General features: G+C 45.4%; 1 protein-coding gene across 1 annotated transcript in view; it reads right to left on the reverse strand.

Moving 5' to 3' along the window:
* Positions 1 to 26,792, reverse strand: part of KCTD1 (potassium channel tetramerization domain containing 1) — a 69,903-nt gene extending 43,111 nt beyond the window's left edge. Inside the window, exon 1 of the mRNA XM_058811923.1 lies at positions 26,635 to 26,792. Coding sequence (XP_058667906.1) covers positions 26,635 to 26,700 — 66 coding nt within the window. The 5' untranslated portion in view covers positions 26,701 to 26,792. The remainder of the gene's footprint in view (positions 1 to 26,634) is intronic.
* Between the last annotated feature and the right edge of the window lie 246 nt (positions 26,793 to 27,038).

A 27,038-nucleotide genomic window follows, 5' to 3' on the forward strand; every position in this document is an offset into this window, starting at 1 on the left:
AGGAACAGCTATGGGAACAAACAGGGGAACTCTGAACACTGCAATCCATCTTTCAACTGTTCCCAAGTAGACTACTTGTAGGTTGAGATTTATTAATAATGTAATTTTTAGTCAGACTTTTCACTCAAGCGCTGTTGCCTTTTATCCACTTCTAGCAGGCACTCTACATGTATTTTGCAAGAGTCTTCACAAAAGGAAAAGGGAGAAACAACAACAAACACTCCCTCCTGGGTTTAGAAGGAAAGGACTTCTCTTTGCCAGAACCATGCTGATATATTTGAATGCTAAGTCAAACAAATCCTCACAAATGGTGTCAAGATTTAAGTGGGAAAGAAACCAAATGGTTACATCTTCTTGGACCAAATTTGCAATCTGTCCAATAATCTTCTGGTGAGAAGTAACACTAAAAAACAAGCATTGTTAAAATCTGTTTTGTTTGCAAGGTAAGATCCTATCAGCAGTACACGAATAAAGATTAATGTCTTGAATTGTAGTTGTATCTGAAGATTTCAAAGACCCATAAAAATGTAGACTTCAGTGGGATAACTGGAAGATTGTCATGAATTGCCAGAATTTGAGAAATGGGTTTCTCTTCTTTAGATTTGACTCACAAACTGAACAAAAAGAAGCCTGTACTGCCTTATTTGAAGTCAGTTTACACTCCAGTTTGAATAGCACCTGCCCTTGGGTATGTTCCAGAAGAACATCTACCTTTCCACAAAGGGAGGCTAACACCCATTGTAAAACTTCCAGAGGCACATTAGATGTCTGTTCTCCCCCCAGCGATTTCACCCTTAGAAGTAGAAGGAACGCTGCCAGTTACAGCCTGTGCTGAGGAAACATGAGTTATAATTTTACCCTGGGAAAATTGCTGAACTGGGAGCTTCTGGTGTGGCATAGGTCTTGCCTTCGCAATCCAATGGTTCTTTTGATTCAGAGAGGCTTTGAAAGGGTGGTGATGAAAAACATAGCCTCTCCCTTTGAATCAGCCAGCTGCCTGCTTTCCTTTGCACTTTTAAATTTGGTTTATTAATTGCCTAGGAGCAGAAAGAAACAGCGCTGACCCATCTAGAGAAGATATCTACTTCAGACCAAACATGAAAACAAAAAAACACCCCCACTTGTGGACTACCTGAAGAATTTTGTATCTAGAATCACCTTTACCACACTTAAGAAAAATACAAGAAACTCTTTACTGGGTCTCCTGGCCATATTAAGAGGAAAAAGGTAAGGGACAAAAGGATCTGATAGAACCACACATTTGAAACGTAATACACAAGAGCTCTAAGCACTCTCCAGATGTTTCTTGAAGCCACCAGTAATAAAATATTCTCAGCTGGAATTGCAATTTTGAAGACATTGAGTCCATTTGGTAATTACGGCAGTAGCCAGTAAAACAGCTTCATCTATAACCTGACTGCAGGAAAAAGGCATGAAAGTGCTTTGAAGCCACACATTTGTAATTATCTAATTTATGATAAAGATGTAAACACAACCACAATTTTGAAAGTCACAGCTCAGTCTCATAGAGAATTAGAAATAGGGTGTGAAATTGTAATATTAAATTATACATTCCTCACTCTGAGATCAATGAAACACCATGAGCAAAAAACCCTGACCTTCAGGACCCCTGTGTCACTCAGTTTTCTTTCTTTCTCTTTCTTTCTCATCTATTCCCCTTCCAACAAGTCTCTGAAGCTGAACTTAGCAAAGCAATGCCCCAGTCTCACTAAATGATAATTTATCAAAACCCCACTGGAGGGACAGAGACTGCCAAGAGGGAGAACAGTGCAAGGAAAGGGTGAGAGTTGAACTTACTGAGATGACAGGCTTTTTGGAGGTTCTTGTCAAGATGGGCTGCAATAGGGAGCATTTACCCGCCTCTCCCATGCTTTTCCAGGGCTAGCTGGGAATTTTTCCTCTCCTCTTGTAACTCCCATTAAAATTATCAGCCTACAGATTTCATAACAAGCAGGAGAACGAAAAACCCCAAACATTATCGTGAGAGGAATCGTATTATGATTAACGATTTCAAAATGCCTGTGGGTTACTTAATACCTTGGGACAGGCAGCATAACACCACAAGGGTGTCACTGCATGGGGGCAGGAAACAGCCCCCTGCTAAAAACATGCACAAGGCAGCACACAGCAATGGGGGCTTCTCCCCAGAGCTCTGGGAATGGGCTATGCATGTGGCACATGAAACCTGCACTCAAACCCACTGGTGACCCAGACACTTCTCTACCCCCGCCCTGCTCCAAAATCTGTCCACCTTTGAGTTTAAATCCTTTACAGAAGCAGGTATGTTTCTGGGTGGCTGGTAGGAAGATGCTGAAATCCCAAACTAAGCTAAATACAGCTGTGAGTAAATTCAAAAGGCTCCTTCAATGCAGTAACACATGACGGTTTTTCATTTCACTTTGCCTCTTTTCTGGTGTTTGGAGTTTTCTTTAATGCTGGAAATGTATTCAGGGAGGAACAGAGAAAGTCATATGCCCACCGTTCCCTATGAGGGTCAAGTAGCAGTTCTGTTTTGTTAGTGTGAAGGGCAGGATTCAAGGAAAGGAGAACGCAGGAGTCTGCTCTGGCAGGCAAAAAGAGTGCTTGGCAACACAACGACCATATGGCACATGAACAAAGCATATTTTAGATCTGGTTCATTTGATTCCATTATACGTAAAAGATACCCAAAGATCCATGGCTAAGAAATACAATTTTGGTTATTGTTTTCAGACCCGTAGGGATTTCCCCAAGTAGTCCTTGTAGCTTATATGATAAAAACATCCATTTGGGCAGCTAATTTTAGCATTTTTTACCCACAGGGGTGATTAACCCCAAATCTATATAACCCTGTGCTATATGCTAACAGCAGCCATCATTGCCTCTGCCAACCTCATGAAGCAGCAATCCACTATTTAGTTGTCTCTTATTCAGTCTCTGCTAAATAGCTCAGCAAACTCTGAATTTTATATTAAAAGGCTTTTACTTGATCCAACACCAAATCAGACCATGCATACAACCTCAGAAGAATGGATGAAATCTACATTATATACAATATGCACTCATTTGGATGGCATAGCCTGCTTCTAAGTCTGTGTTAATACTTCTCTGGTCATTACTAAAACACAAAACACCAGTGGCTGGGCAACAAAAGGACATGAAAATGTTTAAAGAAGCAGCAAAACCCATGCTGATCAATCAAAGGTAAATGCCTGTCTCATTTTCTCTAGCTACTAGCTTTTATTGCCTCTAATGTACAAGACATGTCAATAAAAATTGAAAATAAAAACATTGGCATACACCAAGAGTCACCCTATCTATGTCATTGCACAGAGAAGAATCACATCCTTAGATGATTCCAAGGGACACCTCAAACTTAAACCAGCAAACAGCGGCTTCATCAAGAAAACAAAAGATAAACATAATAAAGGTACATTATTTTCAAAACACACAGAAGTTAAGTGAGACAACCCTGGACACAGGCTGTCGCCTGCCACAGCTGGAGCAGCCACCAAGGGGCAAGAGGCATTTGGCTGTGAAATAAATGTCTCCTCTGCCAGGCTGCCCTGTAATGGGGCTCCCAGAGAAGCTGGCAGTGGCCAGGAGGCTCAGCTCAGCTCACTCAAATTGCTGTTGAGGCAGTGAGCTTTGGATGAACTTACCCTCACTCAGAATAATACTTGAAGAAATCTTTTGTTGTGTTTGTAGGGAAGCAGGGGAAGACGAAGACTTCATTTAACCAAAACTAGAGGAAAGAAACTCACTGAAAATTTTGAGTGGTAATAATCAGTAAGACCGTGCTGATCAGGGGCCTCTCTAGGCCCAAACAGAGTTTTGAACCTATCTTCCGCAATACAGAAAACACAACTTTAAAGAAGGATAAAGACTACAAGATTGGGGACAAAAAATATTTTAAAAATTCATTAAAAGAACAGTTTTGAGTATCAAAAGTATGAAAGGGGTCAGGTTCAGAAAACCATCAACTATGATGAAATTATTTTTTTAAACCATTTGCAAGAAACCCACCACATTCCAATAGGGACCTGAATAATGGAAGAAACATTCACAAGAGGAAAAATTGACAGGTAAAGGGACAACTGTACATGGCAACACATCCAGAGTCTTTAAAAAAACAATCTCAGATAACGTATAGGAGATAATTGTGAAGGATTTTTTCTGGAACTAGGTAAATTTGAGGGAAACATCAAGAAGGCCTGACAGCTTGGGTCTCACTTCATGCTAGCCACTCAGGAGCAGTGGAGGAAACCATCAGCTCTCTCCTGAAAAGGTGTGGAAAGGGAGGAAAGCAGAGGCTGAAGCACTAGCTTTCCTGAAAAGGGCAAGGACAGAGTGCAACAGAGACAGGAGCACATGATGGGAGTAGGAAACCAAAGAATCCCCTTTTGAAACAACAAAGTCCTTCAAGGAAAAGGAAAGAGCAGACAGAAGAAGGAGAAGGCATAAAATTGCCAAGAGTGGGGGAAAAAAACAAAACCAAAAGCACACTCCTCCCAAATGCCAAACATTTCAGTTCACAGGTCTCTCCTCCAGAAAAAATATTTGAGAAGCTTGGCTTCAAGAACAGAAGATTTGTAATGTCAGAAAAAAAGGAGCATTTGAAACAAACAGGAAGGGTTCAGGAGTCTTGTGGTGATCACCCAGCACAGCATAAGAGAACTTAACTTCAGTAACAATCCCAAAGTTGTAGATTGCCTCAGCTATCTTCCATCCCATTACAAATACAGTGAACTAGACACTTGACTTCTGATGAACACCATCTTAGAGTGGAAGAACCAAAAGGGAATAGCTTGAGGAGAGGTTTATCCATGGGGAAAGGGACTAGAGTGGAAGGATGAATGGCTAAATTTTGTTTTTCAGCATTAAAAACAGACCTCATGATTTCCACCCACACTGCCTTGCACAACGAACAGAACTTCAATCCAGAAATCAACAACGGGTGAGGGTATGAGTGTGCCTTATTCCACATATTTGAAAGGCAGCATGGAATGAGGTGTGGCAAGTGAAATTCCTAACTCCAGCCCTGGCCAGGAAAGATGGCTGGATGCCAACCATGCCATGAAGGTCTTGTCATATAAAATTCAAGTAAGTCCTGAGGTGCCCAACACTTTCTCACATTGAGGTGTGCCACAGAAAAAAATTATATCAGACTCACAAGGTTTGATAGCCACAGGAGTCTTGCCTGCCACATGCTTGCTTCAACAAAACCTCTCAACCCATCTCAGAGTGATGAGTCTTACAAAGTGCTCAGCATCAAGTGGCTTCACCGAGAATAACACAGTCCTGCCAACAGCAGCCTCGCTCAACCAGAAGCAAGTCTGGAAGTTTCTATGATGCTGACACTGTGGAATCCAGAAATAAGGATGGAGGTTCACCTCATGAAGGCACAATGAAGCAAGCCAGGAGGTTCATCTAGGACTGAGAAACCCTGAAGAAATGTGAATGCATGGCTGAGCTTGAGCAGTAGCAGTTACGTTATAAATGGTTTTAAACACAACAAAGGAATGGAAGATAAGCAGACAAACTCTAATACTCATATGCAAATTAGAATCAATGATGATGATTGATTTTTAGAAAGGTTCTAACAATACAATGCCAAATAATTCTTCCCACTTTCAGCCTGACACCATTTAGTGTATATTTAATTTAAAAAAACCCTGAGTATGGTTTTTTCTTCTCCCCCTTTTTCCACACTGACGTTTGTTTGCATTACATCTATTTTGAGCTAAATTAAATAGGAGAAGCAGAGTTTTGATTCAGTAGTAGCAATAAATGGGGTTAGCCTGGCATTGATCTGTGTAAAGGGGCCAAAGCTAGGACTGCCAGAAGCAAAACATGGTCAGTGAACTCTGCAGCACAAAGAGTGACCCTGCAGCTGAATTCCTAGCCCTGATTACAACAGAAAGAGACTTGCTTTCTTGAACAAAGAGTATTTCAGGCAGCAGATTAGCAACAGAAAGTCTACTTGCAATGGCAGTCAGAGGAAACTGACCAAAATTAAGAACCACAGCAGACTGGAGGATTTTTTAAAGCCTCTGAACAGTCCAAAACAAATGCCTGCCTTACCCTGCGTTTCTTGTATACCATTATCAAGTCCAAGTGCTGAAGAAACAATATTTTTCTTTTGCATTTCAGTTAAATAGCTTTAAGTTAGTAAAGTGTGAAGCAGGGAAGATGAGCCAAAATCTTGTTAAGGATAGCATGCCAAAAAAGTTCCCTTGAAGACTAAGAACATTTATCTTGCAGCCCTACAGAAAGGGCAATCACATTTACTCTAAGAGGAAAGGCTCTTTTTATAAATCACGCTTTAAATTCAGCCAGCAAATTTGTACAGAAGGAGAATTTCACAATCCTTAGGAAACACGGATCAAATTCGCTCGCTCTCTGGGCGTTTGAGCTGTTGTGCAACGCAGAGCAGGGAGAGCACAGCAGTAAATCTGCCCTCATGACTACCAAGTTTAATCACAGTGTATCTGCGATGGAGAACAAAGTGCCTCTTATTCCCACTGCACTGTGATCCCACCAGATCTCGAGCCAGGCAGGGTCGGCTCAGGCCAGCTTTTGGCCAGGGGCTGGCAGAGCACTGGAATCAGCCATTCCGAGGTTGAAGCAAGCTCACGTCTCACTCCCAGCGAGGCCAATTCACACAGGAGAAGCACACAAGGTGCTGGGCACACAGTCATCCCTAGCAGCACCTTCAGCCACTGCTCCCAATGCTTTGGCAGGTCTGCTGGCTATCCACAGGTCCTGCACACAGTGAGAGGCTGGCAAGAAGCACAGCCCTGCCGAGGGATCCAAGGCTGCTGAGCAGCAATGCTTCTTTTATCCTCATTTTTTAACCCAGGACATCTGGGTGGCATGGTGCAGCATAGCCAGAGCTCACCCATGCTGGAAATCCTGAGGCAGGGCTGATGCCCAGCAGTGCAGCCCAACTCCTCATGCTGGCTTCACCAGGAGCAGTGGGGATCTCAGCCCCCAGGGCAGTGAGAGAAACAGAGGAGCACTCATTATCACTGCTTTGTCTTTCAACCTATTTCTTTTCCATATTTTACATGAGCATTTCCTTAAAGGCAAGGATCGCAAAACATTGAGCCGTGTCAAATCCTTATGTATAAGCTATTAAAGGTCTTCAGCCCATTTTCCCTGCACAAAGTCCCACTATGCAATTTTTGCTTGCTTCTTTACCAAGGAGAAAGAAGCAAGGTGAAGACCCACAGAGGAAAGGGGGGAGGTTTTAAAGAATATGTTGGCATACTGACAGCCTGCAAAAAAATTAAGTCAGAAATCTGCAAGACAGCACCTTGGCTTTTTTAATGCTGCTTGTTTGGTTTGCCACTTTTATTAGGGGTTGATTACATCCCTCTCTTGAGTTTTGCGGTGGCTGCAATGTCAGAGTGTGGGACGTGGTTGTCATGACTGGGAACTTGCTGACTGATTTACAAGAACATACAAACCAACATAACCAGAAGATTTTTATTATTCACTCATGTTCTAAATGTTCCTTTCACCTTTCATTGAATAAATCTTGAGAAAATGAAGATTTATTTCTAGTTTTAAATTCAGCTTCCCTTTTGGAGAAGGGTGCCTAAGCATAATATATATACCTTTGCATGGAAGAATCACCCCACAATATCCCTCTGAACAGCTCGAGGTCAATATACCCACATTGGTAACAGCATCTTAAAATTAGGTTGTCATTTTAACTGTTTAGTGGGCATTGAGCCATCTCAAATAGATCAGTTCATTATTAAAAGTGGCAATTATTGTAAATTATACTCTTCATAAGGGCAGCTACCTAAGCTTTAAATATGTTATGGTACCTCCCTGACCATTGCCTTTAAATGAGGATAGCTGAGGGCTCAGACATCATCATGCAGCAAATAGCTGTGCAATTTCGGACAACTCTTTTAACCACTCCTCTCCCCAGGGCTACCACCCCCATAGCACAGCTGGCAAAACAGACTGCATGCCCCTGCCTCCTCTTCTCCAGTTCACAGAATAAACGTGGCCACTCAAGTTACCAGTGACAGTGACAGCACCCAAAAAACCCAAATCCCTTGACCGAGGTTTGTTGTAGCTGCTGAAGTGCAGGCACACGGTTCCTTTTGCTGACTCCACAAGGGAGCAAAAGCCTTCCACAAAGGAGGAGGGCAGCCGAGGGCAGTAATATCAAGCTCAGATTTGCCAGGGCTTGTCTGTCAGAGGACAAAGTTTTGCATTTTAACCACTTTTGGCACATTCCACATTCGGTATTTTCAGGAGCTTTCTAGGATGTTTATGAAACAACTGCAGGGTAGGCAAGTAAATTGATGGCGGCTCAAAGAATGCCTTCCACATTCTTCTCCCATGCTCTTACCGTTGAAGTAAATGAAGATGTAGTTTATGTTTCTGTAATTACAGTTTGTTAAAAGGAGAACAGGTTGTTAAGTTATGGTAAGGAGCCCATGAGCCTGTCCTCTGCTTTGAATACCACAGCAATGTAGATTTTACTGAATAAAAAGACCAGTCAAAACATTACTCAGAGAGGATCTACACTCTGATGCCATACAGCATAGTCTGCAATAGTCACATTAATAAAACCAATCAATTGGAAATTATTCTTATGAGAGCTATTTTAACATAAGTCAACACTGTCAAGTTTCAGTCATCTCATATTTACTGAAAGGATACTGCTACACATTTGCTCTATGACATTTCTGTACCATACATCATCAGCTGTTTGCTTTTAATCCTGCATTTCCCCCATTAAATACTTACAGCATCTATACAGCCTCGTAAAACTCCAGTACAAAAGAATAAGCCACCAGAACTTTTCCCCATACATTACTTACCAACTTAACTATGTAACACAATGTGAAAGGTTTATGCACACCAGCTGGGTCTCATTACAGCTAAGTTTCTGTCTTTTTAAAGTGTACTTTATCTGGAATGCTGAAGTCCCTTAGAATTTCACTTTAAAATACTGAGCTGACATACCCACAACTCTCTACTGGAGGATGCTAACTCAGTAAATAGGTTCACAAATCAAATCTGTTGACACTTATTTCTGGAGTTTAAAATGCATCAGGTTCAATTCAAATATCTGAAGCCCAAATAAATGAACACCTCAGCCCAATTCAGCCTTTCCTCCTAAGCATCACTACAACTAGAGATACTACTCCTTGTACAGTATGAAAACCAGCAAGAAAAGTAAGAAAGGAAGAGTTTCAAGATAGCATTGGTATCACCTCCCTACTGATTGGTACTGAGGTTCAGAGGTACACCAGCTTTATATAGCAAGATACATCTAAAAAGCAGGAATCTGAGCTGTGATGCATTCAGTAGGAAGATGATCAAAGAGTTTGCTAAATACCCACATGAACCAAAGAAAGCTTGTCAAACATTTTGGTATTACCAGTTGAGAGATTCCTGTTCAATCGTGAGGCAAGAATTGCGGTTTAATAAAAGCACAGAACAAAACCAAGCATAAAAAAAAATCATGTGCAGTGATTTTATTTTTGTTGTATATTTGACTGTAATTACTGTCTTAAGTACTTTAATTGCCTGGCATCTCCTCAAGCGCCTTGCCTGTGGGGAGGGGAGGGAAGGCAGGGCAGTTTACAGTTTGTTATTAATGAATGAAGTACAAACAAGTTTACCTTGTCTGTAATCAACATTCCCATCAAAACAGTTTGAGAGGAAGATGTAAAGGGGTCCATACATCCCACAGGCCCAATGTGACTCTGTTAATATCTGCTTCTTAAAGGTTAACGTGCTTCTGACATGTCACACCTCAGAGGGAGAAGTGGCAAATATCTTTATAACACCCACATGAAAAGCATCACCTATCTGTCTATTTGTGTTCTCTTCTACAGACATCTGTTCCTGGCCACTGATGAGGGGATGGGGAATGGGGACAGTCCCCATATGACCTTCCTTGCATGCACTATAGTGAAAATAGGATATGCAAGAAAATCTCTAGGGTCCTTTACAATAGTGCTGGAATGACACACATCCAGTCCTTTTTCACTGGAAATAATTTTTGCCTGGAGTGGAAATGGAGTGGAGGGAAGCAAGAATAAATTACAAGAAGCAGCTCACACAGGATAAAATAAAATATAATTGTCTGCTTCATTAAGAAATTATTAGAGACAAGAAGCCATAAGTAAAAGTCAGTGAGTTATATGAAAAAGATGGTGAAGCCAGGAGGATGGAGAAGCAAACTGCTATTTTTCACAATTAATGAAAGACACAGGGTGTAGAAATTTGGCCATTAGTCCTGTTTTTCCTCTGAAATTGGTACAGGAGTCTGCTGCTTTGAGGTAACATCACATCAACAGCCTAGCAGACTACGCAGGCAAAAAGTGCACCACTGGCAGAGCAAGGTTTCTCTTGTGGCTGTCACCCTGCCCTGCCAGTCAGGAGCTCACCTCTGGGGCAAGAGCAACTCTTCACCACCCAGGCTGCCAACAGCAGGGACAGCCAGCATGAGTTCATGACAACCAACATGCAAGGATACTTGCCCACTAAGACCCAGCAGGCTGAGACTGCTAATTTTCTCAAAAGTCACAAAAAATGTGCTTTAGGAACAGCTAACACGCTTTCATTTTCACAGATGGGGACCTTTTTCCCCACCCCTTTTTTTTGACTCTTTCACTAGTGCAGCCAGAATAACATCTCTGCCATCTATCCTGTATCCTGCTTACAGCCTTCCATTAGCTGGTACAGCATCTCCAACATTGTCATCTCCTGTGTCTTGAAAACATGACTTACTTTTGTGGCACTGCCCCACTGGCAGCACACTTGTTGCTCCAGGGAAGCTTCATGTTGTGATGGCCACTTTTCTCCACAGTTAAACACAATTTTCAAGTCACAAAATGGCCAGCATATTTGACAGTTTCTCCAAAGCACATTCCTTATACAACTGTGCTCAAAGCATCCTCCTATCATTGTTAAAAAAGCAGATATTGCTGATCAGATAAACACTTCCCTTGAGTAAGTTTCTTACAAAATGCACAACCATGTATCTTGATATAGCAGCATATATAAAGCATGAAAGCAGACCCTGTAAATATTGATTTGAGCCTCCTACTCATGCAGATGCAACTTGATAGAAGAGATCATAAAAGTTTAAAATATATTTATGAAAAGAGTGGGGTACAGAATGATAGCAGCTTAACTTCCTCTCAAGAATGGGATGCTGAAAGCTAGCACCCAGCCATCTACCTACCAACAAGAAATTCCTGACTTCTCAGAGCTGTGACACCATGTGTTTCCTTAGGGGGGGGAAAAAAATGTGTTTTGATCAAGCACACCACCGTGGCATTTAAGGCTGTCATGTAACATGAACCGACTACACAAGAGAAATTCAGTCATTACCATACAGAGAACAGACTAGCATGCACAAGTCATTTTGGATGCAGACAGCTATTCATGCAAATGATTCAACAACTCTACTATTCCACTAGGAAACTGTGAGTCAGATAAACATGGGAAAAGCAAGACACTCCAATTGTCTCCCCTTGACTTCCCAAGTGCACTCCCACCAGAGAGTGGAACTGCTCTCCCTGCTTGGCTTCATCCAGGTGGGATGAAGCTGTCTTTGAAAGCAGGAACCCACCAGGGTTCTTCTCAGGAATTTTATGGAGTAGCTTAAGGATTAAGAGAGTTTATGACTAGCTTCTACAGTGCTCTGATCAAAACCATGCTTTTCCCACTTCCTCAGTGAGCTTTAATAAGATGTGAATGAGAAATTGATCTGGACACTTTAGTTTACAAGGAGTATTTCAAGTAGCTTGAGGAAACTAATTTATTGTCCATTAGGCCTAAAACCAAACACAATGCTTACAGGCCATTTTACCACTGTGCTGACAGCAGATTTCTTTCAGAATACATACCCAAAAACCAAGGCTTGTTCCAATACAAAACTCTACAGGAAACAACGGTTTAAATTTCACATTTTTGAAGGTTAAAGGAAAAAACCCTTTAGATTTTAGTTCCCCTAAGAGGCAATAATACAACACACTTAATTTAAGTCCCACTCACTTTTTTTTAACTCACACTAAAGTTGAAGAAAACTCAGATTTCCCTCTCTGCCCCTTAACTGTTCTTTTATACTTTTATCTAGCTTTTCTACTTTAAAGAAAAATATGCATAGCTCTTATTTGCCATCCCTCTGGGTACACCTTTTCCTTGATCAGATTTTGTTTCAGTGCACCAACTAAATTTGTTAGTTAGCATTAGGAAAGAAGGATGTTTTTCCCCCTAATTTCTTCCTCCAATTTTAGCCCCTCTCCAAACGGAGACATTATCTTTTGATCTTTTGATCTTTGAATCCATTAAACCAATTCAGCAGAAGCACACTGGCATACAGAAGTTAATCTAGTTCCCCAAATGATATGCTGCAACAAGGTAGTTGGTAAAGTATTCTCACCCTGCTCTTCCTCTCCTTCTTATTTTCCATTTCAACTTATTACTTCCATCTCTTTCTTCTCACAAAGTAATCATGCTCTGCCTTCAAAATCCTGCTAGCTCAGTTATTTAACCTTTCTGGCCACCTGATAGGTTGGAAAGCTCCTTTCCCCTTCTAAAATCTAATTCCTTCAGATAAAATAAATAACAGCTATTTCAGACCACTATAATTAACACTAAAGACAATTAAAGCTTTTCAGGTGGGGCTTTTTTGATTATATAAAGATTGGGGTGAGGGGAAAGATATTTAATTTTTCCTTCTAGCATTAGTTCCCTTTTTGGGAGGGGAGCCTGAGAAGAGCTGCAGAACCCTGAGCCACAGGCAGGGCTGCATGGCCACTGCTCCAGAGGCAGTGGAAATAAAATAGGCAGAATGCTCCTGTGGCTGGAGCCTGAACCAGCTCCCTGCAGGAGGGACAGGCCATGGAGGGCACTGCCAGCCCCCGTGCCAGGCCATGGAGGGCACTGCCAGCCCCCGTGCCAGGCCATGGAGGGCACTGCCAGCCCCCGTGCCAGGCCATGGAGGCACTGCCAGCCCCCGTGCCAGGCCATGGAGGCACTGCCAGCCCCTGTGCCAGGCCATGGGGAGCACTGCCAGCCCTGTGCCAGGCCATGGAGACACTGCCAGCCCCCGTGCCAGGCCATGGAGGCACTGCCAGCCCCTGTGCTGGGCCATGGAGGCACTGCCAGCCCCCGTGCCAGGCCATGGAGACACTGCCAGCCCCCGTGCCAGGCCATGGGGAGCACTGCCAGCCCTGTGCCAGGCCATGGAGACACTGCCAGCCCCCGTGCCAGGCCATGGAGGCACTGCCAGCCCTGTGCCAGGCCATGGAGGCACTGCCAGCCCTGTGCCAGGCCATGGAGGCACTGCCAGCCCCTGTGCCAGGCCATGGAGACACTGCCAGCCCCCGTGCCAGGCCATGGAGGCACTGCCAGCCCTGTGCCAGGCCATGGAGGCACTGCCAGCCCCTGTGCCAGGCCATGGAGACACTGCCAGCCCCCGTGCCAGGCCATGGAGGCACTGCCAGCCCTGTGCCAGGCCATGGAGGCACTGCCAGCCCCTGTGCTGGGCCATGGAGGCACTGCCAGCCCCTGTGCCAGGCCATGGAGGCACTGCCAGCCCTGTGCCAGGCCATGGAGGCACTGCCAGCCCTGTGCCAGGCCATGGAGGCACTGCCAGCCCCTGTGCCAGGCCATGGAGGGCACTGCCAGCCCCTGTGCCAGGCCATGGGGAGCACTGCCAGCCCTGTGCCAGGCCAGGGGCAGCTGCTGACAGGGTTAGGGGAGCTGGGTAGCTCTGGCAGCTCTGCTGCTGGTAATCTATGCAGAACAATGCCACAACACCAGAGCATCCCACAGCAACTAGGTTGGTAAGAAGACAACCCTGTAGCAAAAGAAGCGTCCAGTCAAATCAGTCCTGCACTTTACAGATATAAAAATGCCTTAATAAGTTAGAATAGTCAGCTGAGTTACCAAGCAGGAGGAGGTGGATGAGTGTGGTTTGCTGTTTTAGCAAAAATTTGGACATGGGCCTTCTGTATTAAAAAAAAAAAAATCTCATCTATTATATTTTTTTCTTGGAAAGATACAGATTTGACCTGATGCCTTTGTATCTCTCAACAATTAAAACAACATACACAAGCTTCTGAATATTTTACATGGCAATCACAGTTACTACCATATCATTATCCTGTACTGTAAATCTAGCCTACTATTACATTCATGATTCTGATTATATCCACTGGCAGTCTGGAAGTGAATATACTGAGAAAAACTGAGTGGTTAAAGTTCTACTTTAGCACAAGAAGGAGAGATCTTTTCTTAATTCATTACCACAATGAATTAAATTCAAACTCTAAAGTCTTGAATTATCCTCCTCTGTACCATGGGGATAATTTTGCCAGTTCCACAGTAGTGTAGTGCTACTTCCACACATCAATACAATGCATTAACAACTCAACTAATACTATGTTTACTATTGAGTCACTGCACATTCTATATGCCATGCTCATTTTGACACATTTGTACTTCCTAGCTTGAATAAACCTCATTTTCCTTAGCTTTTTAAAAATTCCTTACTTTTGATACTTTCCAATGCCTAAACCTGAACAGAACAGCTTGTATCTAGAGTACTTTCAATGGAAACAACCAAAAAACTTGTATTCAAGTGCATTTCAAAAGTAACACACTAAAAGTCTCATGAAAAAGGTAACTTACAAAGACTTATAAGAGATAAAACCAGTAATAAGGTTACTTTGAAAGTGTGTCAAATACCCCAAAAGGAAAGCAAAACTACAAAGTTCTGAAAGGACATAAAAGTTTTATTCTTGCTTTTCAAAAATCAAACTGTAACTGTGTTACACATACTGCTCTGAATTGGCAGCAGCTTCAGAAAGCCGATTTTGCAGCAATTTGAGGCTGACACCGAAACCATGTTAGTCCCATTCTGCCTATTTTATTTTCAAATGGTACTTGAGGAGGAAGAAAAGCAGATTCAAAGACAAGGGAATTTTGCATTGCCATCCCTGCTAAGGAATATGACTTTTTCAAGTGTTTGTGCTGGGAAAAAAAAAAAAATCATAATCATATTCTTACCAGATCCAGTCAGTTCTAGAGAACTTAAGTTTTCCTCACATGATTTCATGGACCACATAGCTTTGTCTTATCTGTTCTTCCTCAAAGAACATTTACTTTTCCCCTCCCAAGTAGTCAGTCACTGATCAGTGTGTGTTTTCAGAGAAAGTGTTTTGGTTTTTTTTCCCAAGAAACTGTATTTTCAAAGAGATAATCAGCAAGATACATACTTCAGCATTATTAAAATAAGAGACAAGAGAAAATAAACCTAAAAGCTCAACAGATCATTCTGAACTGCTGATTAGTCAAACTGTGCAAGCTTAGAGCATCTTGTTATTTCCCCCATCCCTTAAAAAGCATTTTAAGAACTTGAGCAAGATGTGAACCTGGTCTTGCAACAATCTAGGAGATCATGCAGAAACTACTGTATCATGACAAGACAAGACATTTTCTAAACTCAAGACGGAAACTAGTACTGATCAACTTGATAAAAGCCTACAAAAAGCATCACCACAAACAGCCAGTATCACTGTCATATCTGAGATAAGGAGGAATAGCACACAAGGTTTTTGTGTGACTAGCCAGTGCTGCTAGTTATAAACATTAGAAACACAGGGAAACCCTCAAAAAGGCAATCAGTTGAAGGAGGCTCCCTCTTTATCTGAATTGCCAACAGTTTGTACTACAGCCATAGGATTCTGTTAGGACATCTGTGCTCCCATTTACACTTTCCAACTTGTCAACCCAACTCTCAGCTAGGTCCTCCCCATTTGGCATCAAAACTAGATGGGTTAATTACAGCACTTCAGATGACTCGAATTCTTCTGAATGGGGCGATTTCAATACAAGGGAGGGAATTTATCAGGCATGCCACAGGTGAAACAGCCAGCCCTTGTTAGGAAGGAAGGAAGGAAGGAAGGAAGGAAGGAAGGAAGGAAGGAAGGAAGGAAGGAAGGAAGGAAGGAAGGAAGGAAGGAAGGAAGGAAGGAAGGAAGGAAGGAAGGAAGGAAGGAAGGAAGGAAGGAAGGAAGGAAGGAAGGAAGGAAGGAAGGAAGGAAGGAAGGAAGGAAGGAAGGAAGGAAGGAAGGAAGGAAGGAAGGAAGGAAGGAAGGAAGGAAGGAAGGAAGGAAGGAAGGAAGGAAGGAAGGAAGGAAGGAAGGAAGGAAGGAAGGAAGGAAGGAAGGAAGGAAGGAAGCTATTTAAGTCAACTTCATCTTCCTTGCTTCTCCCTCTTCCCCACATTTCAGACAAAAGATCAAGAAGAGTCTCAAGCCATTCCAAATAGAAATGAAATGAGGAGGGCAACACGAGTGGATTTCCCCTTCTCTTTCACACTAAACCCACACACCAATGCTCCCACCCCCACACTGGCCAGACACACCACACACTTCTGCTGCTACTTCTCCAGGGCAGCTTCCAACCAGAGGATGCTCAGTAATTAACCACTGGTGCTACTGAGCCCAAGAGTTCCAATGCTGTCCCTTGGTGTGCACTGAAGACACCTCAGCACCCATGAAACAAGAGCTCTCACCAGCAAGGTGAGGACAAGCTGGTCTGGTCACCCTGCATCACAGTAAGGGCTCAGTATGACCACACTGGACTTGAATGACTCAAAGCCAAGGCATCAGACACAGGATGCTGCCCTTACTGCAGACCGACCTCCCTCGGACACTTTTGAAGCCTCCTAGAACCTACAGAGAAAAATCAACAGCAGCAGCAGAAGCAGCTAAAAATATCACTGTGGTGAGTAAAAGCTCAGGATTCAGCTGAAGGGTGTTGAGAAATCACTCTTGAAATTATTCCAGTAATCTCTCATTTTGAATAAACATAAGCGGACACGCACACACAAAAGGCTTAAAAGAAGGTGGTTTAGGAATTTCTGCATTACATTTCTGACAGGCTGACACAGAAGTGCTAACTGAGTACACACAGGTGCAAATTTGCAGGGGAGCCTGAGAGCTGTGGCTCCTTCATTAGAACTACCAAGCAGAAGAGTCTCAAGTGCAAAGGCTCCTCTTCCTCTCACTCCTGATATCAAAAACCAAACTAAAACAAACAACAGCATCATCAGACCTGGTCCCTGGGCACTCTGACGAGGAGAGTGAGAAGTGAAGCACTGTGGTAGAGTTAAGCTCAGCTCAGAAATCACCCTAGCACCTCCACAAGACTTTCTGGATAAGGAAATAGAAAAAGGAATGCCAAAATTCCTTTGGAAAGGAAAGCCAAAATGAAGCTTTACACCTTGCCTCCTGTAAAGACTTTTCTGCTCTCTTCCCTTTACACAGACAAATGCTCCAGCCTGTGTTACCTCAACAGTATCAAACAACCTTTGTTCCACCACGAGCTATCCTCACTACCAAAATGCTTCACTCAGTCCCCATCTCTTATGTCCACCTTGGGGAAGGACTGGTTTCCTACAGCTGTTGACACTGTTTGAAGAGCAGTGATTACCTCCTTCCAGAAGTCACACACTAATGCATTATATCCAGCCTACATGACCTATTTTAAGTACCAAGAACATTGCAAACCACATCAGAACACTCAGGGTAGGATTTGAACCGAGTCAGAAGTCCCAAAAAGGTGCTAGCTCAGAACTGTGCTATATGGAGCACACGTGTCCTAAACATACAGTGAAAAAAACAAATATATATATAAACAAAATCCATACATTGGTAAAGTGAATGAGGCTAGAAAATGTCATTCAATTTCCATTTCATTAAAATGATCTGTCCTAGCTACAGAAGTGTACTGGTGCACATAACAGGCAACCTTATAAATTAACTAAGAATTTATTGGAAATGTTTATAATACATTTGTGCACTGCAATTTTGATTATTTTTGAAACTAGAAGTTGTATTAAGAACACATCAAAGATACTTGTTCTCATCGGGGATCAAGTCCTTAGCAAGTTTGAAGGTTTTCAGATCAACTAAAATTGGCTGAATGCAAAGCATGTAAATTTCTAAAAGCCCAGAAAAGCCATTTTTCCTTGTTGATAATACCCCCAAAACAACCAGAACATAATTCAATTGTGCATCTTCCAATGTTACTTTCAGATCAAGGTATTACAAGAAGTTCCAATCCCTTCCTTATTCCCCATTCTAATGCCTAGAAGATTCTGAAAGCATTCCCTGGAAACATGATTATATATTTTTACTGTCTCAACACTAATAAATCTCTTCCACATCAGATAAAATGCAGTTACCAACACTTGTCCCTTGAATCCAAAATATGATAAAAAAATTATCTTGCACATACATATTTGGCTACATGCCCTTAACAATTTCCTTCTGAAAAGAAGGGTGCATTTGTTGCTTCAGAAACAGAGAAGCAAAATAATAAGAAAGGACGCGGGGAAAAAGATGAACAGAAAGGTTTCGAAAGTGACTGAAAATCTACAACATCTCTAATTAGGTTCCAGCTTCCAACACAATGGTGGGGGTACCATGGCCTGTTATCAAGTTTATAGCCAAGGGCACAAGACAATACAACCCCACATTCAATTTAATTACAGCCTATGGCTTTTGCAGTAGTGGTATGTTTCAAAGGGTTTAAGCACTCATTTATTTCTACACCATACATGAAATAAAGCAGCTCCCTGTCACACAGACTCACCAATTAGACTGAGCCGTTTCTGATCTCTTGCTCTCTAGAAACAGAGCAGTGGGCAATGGGAAATCTTTTACAGGATAATCACAGAATACTTTTTATGTTAAAAAAAAAAATATCAGCTCTCTGCTGCCTTTAAGCTTGTGCGTTTTATCTTTGATGTGCACAGAGTACCAACATAAGTAATTTCAGATTCTATAGGATGTAAAAGAGTGTCAAAATACAGCAGCACCTTCAGTGATGTTGTTTTTTTTCTCCTGATTGTATCACAAAAGTCATATTTATTTGAGCTACAAGGAACTGGTCACCTCTTGCATTCCTGCCATCGCTGAAGGCTGGACAAAGCAAGTTCTCTGACCAGTTCATGTGATGCAACTAAATAAAATTAGTATAACTTCTAAAAAGGAAAAATATTTTGAAAAATTAAGCGATAGTAGAAATCACCAGCTGAAATAGTTGCACAATTTAATACCTCAAACATATCATGCCAATGCAACCAAGAGGACCTACAAAGAGAGTATTGGACCTTTAGCTCCACAGCCACCATTCTAAATGCATGTATCAAAACTCCATCCTTGGATCTGCTCTGAAATACTCTCCCAAGCCACCTAAAATCAACTCCCTAATAGCTCATTCAACATGGACCAACCTCAGTCAAGGAAAGAAAAGCCAGTTCCCTTCATTCCTTTCAGTGCATGTACTGCCCCCAAAGCTGCATATAAGATTACTACACCTAATCTCTATTCTGCTTGTTTTGTACTCATCTTGGGAAACACTCACATGCCTAGCAAGCTTCATCTTCATTATAAGGAATGTATCCTGGGATATCCTACTTCCTTAAAAAGAAAAACCCTATCTTCCTTCAACAATCTTTAGAAGCACTCAGTTACAAATAACACTGACTTCCACCCAAAAGAGCCATAGCCAGGATTCCTGCATTTCACTACAGAGATTGATATGAAAGCTTTGGGGACCAAACTTTACACCACTACTACCTTATCCCCCTGCCCTCCAAGGATTTCAGAGTAATTTTGATGAGTATTAGGTATAACAGTCCCTTCCACAAATCTGCTTTCCACATCTGTAACTCAGCAGAAGATCATAAACCTTCCTAATTAAAAAATCTGTAAGTAACAAAGTAACAAACAGCAGGCTCAACGGTAGATACAATTTCTTAAACCATAGATTAGAGTTTCTTTAATCCTTACCTTCTATGATTTAAACCTCAGTGCTTCTTTTAAAAATGAAAATTAGAAAACTGTGGATTTTCTTGCAACCTGGGATAATCTGGTAATCAAAGAGAAGAGCACTAACCATGCAGTAGGGCAGCCAGCACAGCACTAACCTCTGAAACCTGATCAATAGCAGCACTGTCACAAGAACTAACAAGGTCTTTAGCGGTCATCAGTCTTAACAGCCACTGTACTTCAAGCCCTTGAGATAGGGATATTGCTGCATCTATTACCCTGCAGAACTAAAGCCTAGCATCCTTACACCACCATCCTCAGCGTCCTTTCCTGAAGCGACCTGATCAGTTCTCCTGCCCTGCACACTGGGGAAGCACCTACCAACCATTCTGGTCAGAGTTCTAGAGATACTTGCACAAAACACAAGTCTATTTTGTGGCCAATTAGGAAATGTGCAGGATGTTCCTAGATCAGATTCTTATCTACTTCCTCCAAAATCCAACACTAAAAGGGGTTAGACTTGTTAGCTACTTTTGATTTGCTCCCGGTTGTGCCTACTGTCTACTCCTATTCCTCACGTTCTATTGTTCTGCCTTCTTTTGCAAAACCTGCAGCCAGAACTAGATTTCTGGTTCAGGTCAAAGGAAGCCCTTCAAAGAGAATATAAGGCAATGAAAAGGCATGTGCCAGATCAAAAGACAGCAAAAAGGGCAACTCTGAATTTAAAGCAGAAGGAAAAAAAAAAAAAAAAAAAAAAAGGCATTTCAGGATTCCCCAAAACAGCTAAGACAAATGCACATGGTTCAGGTTTTAATGACCAAGCTTTTGGTAGATATCTTAATAGCTAATAAATTCTTCATAAACAGGCCAGAGAAACACAACTGAGTTACAGAACAAATGTAACCAAAGCATTTGCAAGTGACAGGCAGCTTTCCTCCCCCCTGGCAGAGGCCAAACTATTTTCCTACACCTATTTTTGGGTATTACTACTGTGGTAAGTTCAGCATGTACCAGATCTATAAAACCCAAAAGCTACCACCACATTGTAGCACCAAAAGTTCAAGCTTTAGCTATTGTTCATCTTTCAGCAGCATGGGAGATGAACAACAGCCAAATTACATCTCTCTGTCATCAACTTGAACTGAAGTACTGCTGTCAGTGGCAGGAAAATTGCTACACTTCAGAGCAAATAAGAGCTGAAAAGAAAGTTGTGCCATGATGGCAGTGCTGTATGCTTAAAATACACTATAAATGCTGCTCTTAAGGTTAAAACCTAAAGCAATAGTTGGATCAAGATGAACATTTAATGTACCTTTCCTGAGCTCTGGAGGAGGCTCCTACCAACTCAGTGTTGAAAAGACAATTTGGGGCTAAACAAAAAATGGAAGCTACAACACAAAAGCATAAAATCAACATTCTTGCTCAGACAGTCCATGCAAATTGAAGACATCCCATTTAGTACTTTCATATTCCACACTTTGCTAAATGCTATTAAAAAAAAAAATCAAAACTCACAGTATAAGGAATATATGCTAAGATACCCACACATTATGCCACCACTTTTCACCACAGTATTGCACAAATCCATGAGTTCTGCACAATCTGTCCCCTGGAAGACTAGTTACAAAGACAATCAATAAACCACAAACTTATGACCTTCATGTTTTCAAGGAATCAGTAATATTTGTCAACAGTGGAATTTACTGTCATGGTACTTGATGAGATATATTCAGTAAAAAGGCCTAGAAACTCTTTGTTTATAATTAAGCAATAATGATTGAGGGCCAGGGCATTTCCTGGGGATTAATGACCAGGCTGGGAGAGCCAATGGCTTGAGGCAATGCCTTGGGCCATTAACCTCAGCCAGTCATTAATTTCCCCAGGAAATGCCCTGGACCTCGATTAGTGTAAGTATCATAAAAGGTAGCTAGAGAGAAAAAGTTTAGCATTAACACTCTCCCAAGGAAATCCATTCCACAACCAGTATTTTTTCATTTTGTCACATCCCAGAAGTGCATAAGTTAAGACTGACACAAGAAAAATTGGTGATGAAAACGGAAAAAAAAAAAAAAAAGAAAAGAGATACTTTTTTTTTTTCTGTTATAGATTTACATTAATGAGGTTTGTAGCAAAGGCAAGATTCAGCTACAAAAGTGAGTGGGCACCTTGTTTAACTCGTGAAATTATGAATGGAGGTGAACATTTTCATATAATTACTGATAAAACTCACATTGTCTAGTTCTATTACCCTCGCTGACTGCTCGTTTTCTTTCTTGATACACTTAGGAAGACAGCAGATGCCTGTGCACTCTATTTTAGCTATTTCTCCCTGTCTCCTCACAGCCCACTGCTAATGAGAATTACAGCTCCAAACGCTTCCCGCAGGAAGCTCAGCTTTGCAACAAACACTACAGCAGCTGGATTTCTCCTCGCCTAAGCTTTCTGCAAGTGTGAAAGGATTTGTGGGCCAGGGTAGAAATAGAGCTCTCTAGTCTGACAACTGAAAGTACCAGGACGCCTCATTTAACAGGTTAAAGACACACACACACTCCCTGACCACTGACTGCTCTGCCCAGTTCCCTCTTCCCCTTCCCAGACGCACATGCAGCGCTCCTCCTCAAAAGCTGAACTGTGCCCGAAGTTCCAAAATTGCTTTCAAACCGTTAAAAGCAAGGGGAAGAGGAATCTAGGGTTAAATACAGCGAGGAGCATTAGCTTTTACCTGGAATAATGAGCTAGAACAAAAACATTATCTGCACATAATCAAGCCTCTAAGCCATTCAGAGACACCAGATACACACAGCAGGGGATCAAGCTACAGCACTCCACTGAAGTGGTCCAAAAAAGCCTCCTCGAAAGAAAGGAGAGGTCACAGGTACATTAAAGAACATAGATGCTTATGCAGGCATTCGCTGGGAGCCCTGCCCTCCCCCTCCCCACCCCAATTAGCCTTCAGGCTGGTTGATTAGTTGGCAAACTCTTTGAAAGGGTCAGTCTGTCCAGAACTGGTATTTCCACTCGGGAAACAGCTCAGGCATGTCATATACCTGTGCCTGCCCCGCGCCGCGCTCCCCGGCTGACGGCGGCGATCCCTCGATCCCTGTTATTACTTGACACAAGAATGTCGGAGGGGTTTCGTAATCATGTAGGGCAGCCAGCAGTAATGTTCTTGCCCGAAACGCGGTATTTTATGGGGCACAACGTAACTGCGTACGCTTTACAGATTCACTTGGAATGGCTTCCAAACTTCAAGGCAATTGCAGAGGTGCAGCGAGGCTTTAATTGAAGTAATTTAGCTCCGGCGCTCCAACACCCGAGAGGAAAGTGCTTTTGGAGGGGACGGGGGGCAGGCACCAGCACGCACTGGCACACGGCACAGGGGGCTCTGCAAGGCACACATCAAGGCACAGCTCAGCAGCGTTTTCCACAACACCGTTTTACCTTAACCAAACACATCTAATGAATTTGGGCTCATTCCACGGCTAAGCTGCACCTAAACCCGTTTAATTGTGCTCTTACTGTATATTTCGCCACTATGGTAACTAAGGCAAGTAAAGCCAATTTGCCTTAAAAAAAAAAAAAAAAAAAAAAGGATCACTGCCAGGAAACAGAGCTATTTTAAATAAACAGATACAAGATGAATGCAATTGCCATATTAACCCTCTTGTTAACTTCTGAAGTTTAAAATTACACCCTCATTACTAGTGTGTAATTGAGTATTCTCCCGGCTGTTTCTTGCATTTGAGGTTATTCAAATAGTTCATTAGCACATCAAGAACACCACACACACTAATGATACCTGATGCCCCTATCTACTGTTCTGGCCCGCCTTTCGACATCTTCCGCAAAAAGAGAAATAAAAGAGGGGGGAAAGAACTAAAAAGGAGGAAAAGGGGAGCCCATAGGGCTGAGCTCTCGGTGCTGCCACTGAGGGGGAGCATGGCAGCACCCAGGCACCAGTCAAGTCCAACACCCAGGCACACAGTGAGTGGCCACTGGACCAGTGGCAGGGCATGAAGAGACTGAGGGGGGCAAGTAAGTTGGATAACTCGCGTCTGGGCTCTCTGGGTGCCTGAAGAGTGAGCGTGACCCAAGAGCCACCCCAGTGCTGGCAGTATGCCTGAGTGCCCAGCCTTGGGGCAAGAAAGGAGGGGGGCAGTGCAGACTATGTGGGGCAGGGTGAGGGGCTGCCACTTTTTTTCTCTTTTTTTTTTTCCTTTTTCTTTTTCCGGTTACCTGTGTGGGGGTAACAATAGCAGGTGAAACTACTGTGGGTGAGGTGGTGCTTCTGTGCCCGTTTGCTTCGGGGAGGAGGTGAGGCAAGGGGTCGTGTTTCACTGAGACCACCACCACGGCGGGCGCAGCGGCATCCAGGGGCTCGGCGGGGCGGCGGCAGAGTCTTTTTGGGGAGGCAGAGGGCCCACAGGCATCGCCGCCGGCCGCAGCCCCTGCCGGGAACACGGCCTCGTAGAGCGCCCGCTTGGCCGGGGCCACTGCGGCCGCTTCTGCTTTCACCGGCACAGCGTCCCCGTCTTTGGGCAGCACGTAGGGGTTGGCAGCGGGCGGCCGCGGCCGAGGCCCACCATTGAGGGGGGCAGGGGTGTAGCAGCCCCCGCCAGCGGGGTGGTGGAGGAGGTGGTGGTGGTGGGGAGGGGGGTGGTGGTGCTGGGGTGGCTGCAGTCCTCCCAGCTTGGTGCCAATGCCAGCAATACTGTTGAGGGTGGCAATGGAGACGGCACCGATGCAGTGGTTGGTGTAGGTCTTGGAGAGCTTGGCCGCCTTGGAGAGCATCTGCATGCGGGTACCCAGGAGGTTCTTCCCGATGGCCTTGTTCTCGTACCAGGTGATGTCCCCCTCGCTGCAGTGGTCCCGCGGGCGTTGGAAGAAGGCCTTGCAGAGGGGGTTGCGCTTGGAGAGGTACTTGACAAAGCTGGCATAGGGGCAGAACTCTGTGCCAGTCTCATACATGCGAGGCAGGTTCTCCTCATCGCTGCTCTCCGCCCGCTTCTTGCTCCAGGAGGACGAGCGTGACTTGTGGTAGGGCCCCAGCGCCTTGAAGTAGACAAACTTGCGTCCGTCCTCATCCACGGCCAGCCCAAACGAGTCCTCCTCCAGCTCCCGCTGGTTCTCCCGGCCGCGGGTGCAGAAGTACATGCAGGTCTCAAACCAGACCTTGTTGAGGAGCCCGAAGGGGCTCTGGGTGCTGAAGACGCTGCACGTGTAGAGCTTGCGGAGGTCGGCGCGGGTGATGGCCTGCTTCTGCACCACCGGCCCGGCGCCCTGCTCCTCCAGCTTGCGGATGACAGCGGCCAGGGTGAGGTTGGCGGCGCGCAGCTCGGGGTCCTTGGTGAGGTCGAGGGTGCGGCAGTAGGGCGGCTCGTTGAGGTAGCGGTTGAGGGAGCTGCGGATGCTGATGAGGGAGGACTTGGAGTAGAGCTGCCCGCTCTTGGAGCGCGCCTCGGCGTAGAAGGAGCGCAGGACCCGGCAGAGCGCCCCCTTGTCCATGGTCTCGAAGTCGGGGCTCTGCGCCTTCTCGCTCAGGTACTCGCGGAAGATGCGCACGGCGTAGCGGGTGGCCAGCCGCGTGTTCTCGCTCAGCCGCGCCCGCTCCGGCCGCTGCAGCAGCAGGGCCGCCTCCAGCTCCGCGTCCTCCGCCGCCCCCCCGGGGCCGCCGCCGCCGCCGCCGCCCCCCGGGGCAGCCGCCGCGGCGCCCCCCGGGGCAGCCCCGACGCCGCTGCTGCCGCCGCCCGGAGTACGGCCCGGGGCGGGCGGCAGCGGCTCCGTCTCCTCCTCGCCGTCCCACTCCAGACCCATCTCCTCTTCCTCCTCCTCCTCGTCCAGCAGCAGCCCCCCATCGGCTCCGTCCTCCTCCTCCTCGTCCCCCGTTATCTGCACCTCCTGGATCTCATCCTCCTCCTCGCCCTCCTCCTCCTCGCCGGCGCTGCAGTAGCGGTGCGGGCGGGGGGCGACGCCGCGGCCGGACGGCCGGTCCCCCGCATTGTTCCCGCCGCCTCCGCCGCGTCCGCCGCCCCCTCCGCCGCCGCCGCTCCACTCTCCGCCGCCGCCGCCGCTGCCAGGCATTCTCGCCATATTGCCGTCTCCCTGCCAGTCCTCGGGCAGGGCGCATGCGCTATATTGGACCGCAGCGCTGGAGCGCTTTTGTGTTTTAATGACCTTCAGCTACCGGGAGGCAAAGCCGGGCTCTTAAAGGGGCCGCGCTCCCACTGGCGGCGGCGGGGAAGGGGCGGGAGAGGCTGGCATGGATGGGGAGGAGGCTGAGTCGCGCTGAGGGGGTACCGCGGGGAAGGGAGCGCTACTTACCGCGCCCGCCGCTCACCTCGGGTCCGTCCCGTCGAGCAACGCTGACGGGCGCCGGGAGCGGGGGGGACGCGCCGGGCAGGTGCGCCCCGGCCCGGAGGCTCCCTCGCCACCCCCGGCGCCCGTCCCACCTCCCCATCCCCGAAAAAGAAAGCACTCCGCCTGTGGAGCGGCTCTCTCGGTAGGGACGGACCGCCACCGAGCTGCTACGACGCCTCGCACCTCCTCATTCCACAGTAACTTAAACACAGACCAAAAAGGAAAAAAAAAAAAAGAAACCCCGCAAAGCGAAGAAAAGAAAAAACAAACAAAAACCCAAACGAAACCCAACCCCCCCCCCCCACAGAAAAGGCTCGGGCTGTGCCTTTCCGCAGCACGGCTCAGACCTCGATAGGATGCTGCCGGGGAGCGGGCGGAGGAGCCGGCCCCGTTCCCCGCCTGCCGCGCTGCCGCGACATCGCTGCCGCCGACCTCGCACCTTTAATCGGGCGCCCGGATTTCGGTCCAGGGGCTCGGGAGGAGACGGGCGCTCGGGGCATTGCATCCGTGCGGCTTGCAGTCCGCCCGGGAACAGCCAGTCGGTCGCCGCGGCGCTCGCTTGGCTGGCGGGAGCCCCGGCGAGGCTGGCTGCGGAGAGGGAGCAATGAGGGCTCGGGGGCTGACGGGCGCTCCGGGCCGCCCTCCTGCTCGCCGGGGCTGCAGACCTCAGGGCAGCCGGAGGGGCCTCGGCCCCCCCGTGCCGCCGCTGCCTCCCACCGCGCCCGCCGCGCTCTTCCTCCGCTACCCTCCTCCGCGACGGAGCCAAACCCGAGGGGGCTCCCGCCACCGCGCCGGGGTGCGGAGCCGCCGGACCCAGAACCACCCGACACTTCGCGGGTGTTT

This window comes from Ammospiza caudacuta, chromosome 1, assembly GCF_027887145.1.
Source record: "Ammospiza caudacuta isolate bAmmCau1 chromosome 1, bAmmCau1.pri, whole genome shotgun sequence".
Lineage (NCBI taxonomy): Eukaryota > Metazoa > Chordata > Aves > Passeriformes > Passerellidae > Ammospiza > Ammospiza caudacuta.